The 6,644-nt window shown below is 58.0% G+C and overlaps 1 protein-coding gene across 1 annotated transcript; it reads right to left on the reverse strand.

Annotated features, from left to right (window-relative positions):
• Nucleotides 1-2,137: 2,137 nt before the first annotated feature.
• NAIF1 (nuclear apoptosis inducing factor 1) lies at nucleotides 2,138-6,343 on the reverse strand. Its single transcript, XM_035555288.2, is given in 3 exon segments — nucleotides 2,138-4,987; nucleotides 5,610-6,018; nucleotides 6,021-6,343. Coding segments are annotated over 3 exon segments (969 nt in total). The 5' UTR covers nucleotides 6,117-6,343; the 3' UTR covers nucleotides 2,138-4,523.
• Nucleotides 6,344-6,644: the final 301 nt, after the last annotated feature.

The raw sequence follows: 6,644 nt of genomic DNA on the forward strand, positions 1-6,644 counted from the left end.
AGCTTGGATCTTCTCCGCTTAATTTAATAGCAGGCTGCGAGCTCGACTTTGATCTGCTTGTGTTTTTCACTAGTTCCATATTTAACTGAGCTTATCACCATAAAAGCCAGGAACTGTTTCACTTTCTGCACCAGGCTGGGTTTCCTGTTGGCCATGCAAAGGACACACCTGCCTGGGGGGGTTGTGACCCGCAGGGTCTGGGGATCCTGTTATCTACTGAGACAAAGGGAGCACAGGAATCTGGAGCCGGTGGATTCCTTTCCCCAAGCACGTGGCCAGACCTGAAAACCCAGCTGCCTGGCTTTTGTGTGTTTGCTGGTTCCCATATCTGCTCCTGGGAATGTGCGGCAGGGCTCTCCGCTTCTTGCTGGGAGGCCTGCCGGTAGAACGGGGCTGCTTTGCCACTTCTAAAACCTTCACAGTGGAACCTGCTTTGCCTCGGGGCGTGCTGCATTTATGAAGCCTTCCCCTGTGCTGGCATCCCCGGTGTCACCCTCGGCACCTCCAGAACAGATCTGCTGATCCAGGCTTCTGCCTGCAGCCCCGGCAAGTGCTGCTCTTACCCCACACACAGCAGGAACAACCGGGTGCCTGCGCTTCCCCCCTGCCACGGGAGCTTTTCGTGTGGGATCCCAGCTAGCGGCAACTCGCCCCGCTGGGCCTGGGCTTCTGCCCCGTGCAGGACTGGCACCAGGGGCTCGTGAACCCGGTTTGCAGGCGGTGGGGGCTTTGGTCTGACTCGCCCGGAAGCTGTATGTGTGAGCTTCTCGTCAGATGCTTTCAAGAACACTAAGAATCTTAAATGCCTCGATTTTCATACTCCAGCTAAGCATGCCACGCTTCTGTTGACAATATCTGCTGGCAGTAACTTCTCAGATGTCAACAGAAAAAAAACAAACCAACAAACCAACAACCCAGCTGAAGAGTGCCTTGCCGAAACAGCCTCAACAGACTAAAAACATGTCGGAGGAGGCAAGGCAATTTAGGTGAATATGCGGATGATATCATTCTGTCTCCAGGACCAGCTCCCAGAGCTGGGATGGAGCTATTTCAGTGCTCTGCACTCGTGGGATGCTGACACATTCGTGTGTGGCCTCGGAAAAAAAAAAACAAAAAAACAAAAAAACACCTTAAAACCGGTTCCTTTGGTTATAAGGAAGGAATTCATGCATTTTTTACCCTGTGCCTGCCCACTCGGTTCTGCTGCAGCGAACTCTTCGCCATGAGCTGCGAGCCCCAGCGTCACAGCCCGTGTCCACGTCCCCAGGCAGCCCGAATTTGCCTGGGCTGGCGGCGTTCCTCCTCCCTGAGCTCTGCCCGCTGAATTTCTGCCCCTGTGGGGCTCTCAGACCCGAGCAGACCCGGCAATGAGAGGGGCAGGCAGGACCACCGCAAGGCTGGAGGACTCGGGTGGCTCCTGGCACCACCCCTGCGGCGCCCAGAAGCCGGCCGCAGGCCGCACCGCCGCGCCTTGCCCCGTTGCGCAGCGCCCTCTCCTGGAAGGCCGTGCCTGAGCCGCACAGGCCGCTCGCAGGCCGGGCTTCACGGCCGGATCCTTGCTCCCGAAGCAGCCGGCGGTGCCGCAAGCAGCTCGGCCGCCGCCCGGGCTCGCTGCTCAGCGTTATCTCCCGCCCCGCCACAAGCGTTTCTTCCTCCGGAGGCGAGAGGTCCAAAGGGTGCTCGCCGCCTCGTCCTCCCCTCCGAGGCAGCCCACGGCGGGACGTCACAGCCCTGCGCGGCTCTTTGCTGCTCCCGGCGCTGAACACGGATCTCTCGGTACAAAAAGGTCAGCAAAGGAGCGCAAGCGGACGGCTGTGAGGTGCCGTCCCTTAGCTTTCGTTCCGCTTCGGGCACAAGGTCCCCGGTCAGTGCAATGCCCTGCGTGTGTTTGCCCTGCAAGCGCCCCGTGTGCCCGACCCTCCTGGTTTTGGCTTTAAGGGACGCATTTTCTCGTCCTCCCCAAGTCCGGTGACCTTGACGTGAGCAACAGCCAAGCCCCTAATCACGGTGCTCACCCTGTACTTAAAATGTTGCTACATCTTTTTAATGAGACAAAAACGTGCATGCGGAACTCGCTCCCGAATGCTGGCGGCCTGACTAAGCTCCGTATTTATCCTGAAAACACAAGAAAAATGGGTGGTTCTGAGGGCAGCGCCTTTACTCCTGTGAAACAGTAACACAGCTTCAGCGCTTAGTCACTGCCAGGACCAGCGCTGCAATTTCAGGCGGAAGGCCGGCACCTCATCCCTCGTCTTGGGCTGTTGTACCATGTTCGGAGCAGCTGGGAGATCGGTATCCTTCGGGAATCTGGCACACGCGGTGAAGTAACCAGCGCTGCGAGGTAAGGCTGTAAAAGCTACTGTTTGGATACAAAAAAAAAAGGCCACAATTATGCAAATACAAGGCCACAAAGTTCATAAACGAGGAAAAAACCTACCGTGACACGTGGCTGTTTACAGCTTGCTTTGGCTGTTTCTCACTGAGCCCGCTGTGCTGCTAACGTGGTTGCACGGACTCGCCTTTCCCCGCAGCGTGCCGACGGACCGAAACAGCCTCTTTACCAAAAACCGTATTTTTTTTATTAAAATTTATATTTGCAAAGGGGAGATCATTACACAAATGAGGTAAAACAACACGCAGGGCAGAGCTTTTCGCTTTAAAAATAGCTTTCAGTTGAGCAATTGATTTGACTCCACCAAGTCTGAGAGGAGTCAGGCGAGCGTTACTCACGCGGCCGGGTGCCCGACAAGGTGGGAAGGCGCCGCTGATGCCGCCCTGACTCAGCGCAGAGCTGTCGGTGTCAGAGGGTCAGGAGTCCTCCCGGGGCCAAAGCCTTGGGACTGCGTTGTTCTTCTCTCCGCCATCGGACTTGCAGATGAGAGGAGATCGCTAAAGGCCAGGGGCAGGCAGCAGGAGCCTGTTCGCCTCCTCCTCCAACCGGGGCACCCCATCGGCATCCCACCATAAAACACGTAGAGGTTTCGTTTGATTGTGCAAATTCACTCCCTCGTCAGTCTTTGTTCACCACTTCTCAGCCCCGAAGGAGACGTAACAGCAAGCAAATACCAGCTCTGAAAAGGTTCAGTTTCAAAAGTAGCATCTGGCAAGCACCAAGCCTATTAAACGTGAAACGCTCTGCAAGGTATGGGGAAAAGAGTTCTGCTTCCTTCTTTTTATTTTTGGAGTTTGCTTCCATGCATGTACACGTGGAGCTTTCTGTCTAAAAGGTCATGAAGCTACTCCGAGTCTGTACAAACCTCATTTACCGCCCTGTGAACCGAGCTTGCTCAGTGAGGACCGAGCCCAGCAGCCTGAACTGAGAGAGCAGCGGCTGCGAACGCTGTGTAACCCCGTGTAACTGTAGGAGAATGGGTGAGGTGAGCCTCACACCCGTCTCTCAAACCACCGGTCAAAGCCAGGAAACTAACCTGGCTAACTAACCTGTTAGCAGACGACCGAGGAGCTGCTGCACCTGCCTCCAGCTCTGAAAAGTACGGAACAAATACCACCACCAGACCCAATTAACGCTCCAAACCTCGCTAAATGAGTGGCTGACAGACTCCTCAGGGCTGGGAATTACGGCGTGGCTGCAGCTCTCTAGTCCAGGCCCACTTTGATGGATGAACGTATCAGGGAGGTGACAGACCCTGCGTGGCGAGACAGAGATGGAGCTTCGCCTGTAAGCCCACCTGAGTGAGACCTGTGTGTGCCCGTGTGTATTAACCACGTGTGACAGGCAACTGCCTCCGATACGCGCCCCAGGACAGCGTCTGGTAACCAAGGCATGGCATTGTCATCTCTACTAAGTTTAAAGTGAAATCTCATGGCCACACACAGACAGAACGCGAGGTGAATGCACTCTTTTAACCCCCATTTATATCCTAAGGGGACGTGGGTGGGATTTAAACTACATGTAGGCTTGATGCTAGTCTGCGTGGGCTGAATTTCGTGCCCCGAGAGCAGCATCCACCAGTTCTCAGTGCGGAGAGAAGGCTGAACCGCCGCTGGTACCACGTTTCCAGTAAATGCTTTCAGCAAGAGACAGAAACGCACCCCCTCCACGCACCACAGTTTACCATAACTGTACCTTGGCAGGTTCAGCACTGCGATATAACAACAAGGCTCTCCATGGTACACGCCAGCTAAAGGCAAGAGAGAGAAAGGGAGAGGGGGGGAGGAAGAGAGGTATCGTACTTAGGAGAGTTTTTCAAACAAATAAAAAAATAATTATCGTCTTTTCTATTTGTTTTTTAAACAAATCTATTGTTCTGGGGAACTAAAGCAACCAATGTTACATTCCTGCCTTATTACACATCCGGCTACCCCTCCGCACGATGAGTCTGAAAAGGCAGCTTAGCATAAGATTAGCGGAGAAGAAAGAAAGCTGCCTGGGCTCGGCCAGCCTCCGAGGCGAGCCGTTTCACATTGACAAGAGCTGGCACCCCCTCGCTCCGGGCCCAGTGGCAGCAGAGGCAGTTTTTTTTTTTTTTTTCCCCAAGAAAGAAGTCCCATCATTGTTTCTTTCACTGGATAATGCCATCTTGCTGCCCAGGCTGGCTGGGGTCAGCGGTCACCGAAGGGCTGGGCGTATTGCTCTGCAAAAATCGACGGAAGTCCTTAATCATGGGGCGGAGGACCTGGATGAGGGCGCTGAGCGCGGCCTGCGTTCCCTCCATGGCTTGCGCCTGTCGCTCCTGCGCGCACGCCTGCACCTCCTGGGAGCGACGGATCATCTGCAGCAAGTCATTCTGCTGCTCCAGGTGCTGGGCAATCTCCTTCACGTGTAAGTTGGTCACTCGCTGCTCCTGCAGGAGCTTGGCTGAGTTCAGAGCGATTCGGCTTTTCAGCTCCTGGGGTTTCGCGGATACTTCGTGCTGATGCGCCATCATCTCCAAGGGCGCCTCCGCCGTAACCGTCGTGGGGGCTTCTGTCGTGCAGTACTCCACGACCCCATCCTCCAGGCTGTGGTAGGTCGTCTCTGCAGGAACTGAGAACAAAGGACAGAAAGGGGTGAGGAGTAGCGGCAAAAGGAGCGGTTTTATCTACAGGACTATTCAATGAAGGTAACTGAAACACTGCCTGTTTGGCGAGATAACGCACAATAAACAGTGAATGCACAAAATGACCTATTTAAGTCTACTCCACCCTCATCTAAGCTTCCTTCTCGGGCGTACATGCTGAAGTCCAAAGGAATAGGGCACGCCATGTCTGTCTAGACAAAATCCTTCTTCAACCTCCAGTTCTGCAGGCTCTTTCCAAGCACCACTCACCAACTGACAGAAGGGCGAAGAAAAGGCCCAGAACGGCATTTAGGCACTTATCAGCCAGACAGCTCCTCTTTGGGGCAGAGCAGGGAATCGGCCTTGGAGATCTCTCCCCCTTTGCTTTTGTTCTGAGAGAAGGGGACCACACAATTCCTGGTCTTGAGGCCGACCCCAGCTGTCGAGGCTGACTTTCAGTACACGAGTATCCTGGAGCCGCTCTCCGACAGCACAAGGACACGTCGGGAACGGTCGTTTTGTTACAGAGGCTCCTTTTGGCCGGGGGGCTCCCCACACAGGGCCCCCCACGAGACCTCCAACCACACCTCCGGCGGGCGCGGCACTCACTCTGCGTCAGCGTGACGGTGGCGGCCGCGGCGGTGATGGGGATCTCGCTCCCGTCACCCGCGCCGCACTCCCCGCCGGGCAGGCTGATGATGGTGGCCTCTCCCAGCAGGTTGCAGATGCGCTGCTGCATGGGCGTGAGGATGACGGGCGCGGCCGCCGCTCCCGCCGCGTCCTCGCCCTCCGTGCCGCCGCCGCCGTTGCCCTGGCTCTCGCCTCCGCCCTCCATGGCGGCCCGCACCTGGGCCACCTTGCGGCGCACCTCGGTCTTGAGGTCCGACCACTTCTTCTTGACCTCGGGCAGCTCGCGGCGGCAGGTGGCCACGGCGTTGACGCGGCGCAGGATGTCGTGCCAGGCGGCGGCCTTGGCGGCCAGCGGCACGCCGGCGTTGAAGTGGTTCACCAGCAGGTGTGCTTGCCGCGCTCCAGCTCCTCCACGATGATCTCCACCTCGCGCTCCGAGAAGTTCATCTTGCGCTTCTTGGCCGGGGGGGCCGGCGGCGACGCCATGGCCCTCGGGGGAGCTCCGGGGGGGGCCGCCTCAGGGGGTCCCCGAGGGGTTGGGGCCCCCCCGGCCCGCCGGGCCCCGCGGCGGGGAGGACGGGGGGGGCCCGGGGCCCCTCAGGGCCCGGTGGCGGCCGCGTGCCCCCCTCCCCCAACGCCGGCCCTTAGCAACCGCCAACGGTACGCAATTTGCGTACCGCGAGCACCCGGCGGGCCCCGCTCAACGGCCTCCGCCCTGCGACGCTGGCGTAATGGCTTCCAGAATCAGCCCCCCCGTCCCGCCTCGCGTGGTTGGGCCGCGCGGCTGCTCGTCACCGGGAGGGTCCGGCCCCCCCCCGCGGGCAGAGGCGGCTGCTATTGGCCGCCGAGGCTGTCCATCAAGGGGAGGTGAGGGGGAGGCCCCGCCTCGCCGCTTGTCTCACGCCACTGCGCCTGCGCGAGGCCGGTGAGGGGCTGGGCCCGCCCCTAAATTTCCCCGCTCTAATCCCATTGGTTCCTCCCCTGCCCATCAACGCAGAGCGCCCACCCCCCTCC

Source organism: Cygnus atratus, chromosome 19 (genome assembly GCF_013377495.2).
Source record: "Cygnus atratus isolate AKBS03 ecotype Queensland, Australia chromosome 19, CAtr_DNAZoo_HiC_assembly, whole genome shotgun sequence".
Taxonomy (NCBI): domain Eukaryota; kingdom Metazoa; phylum Chordata; class Aves; order Anseriformes; family Anatidae; genus Cygnus; species Cygnus atratus.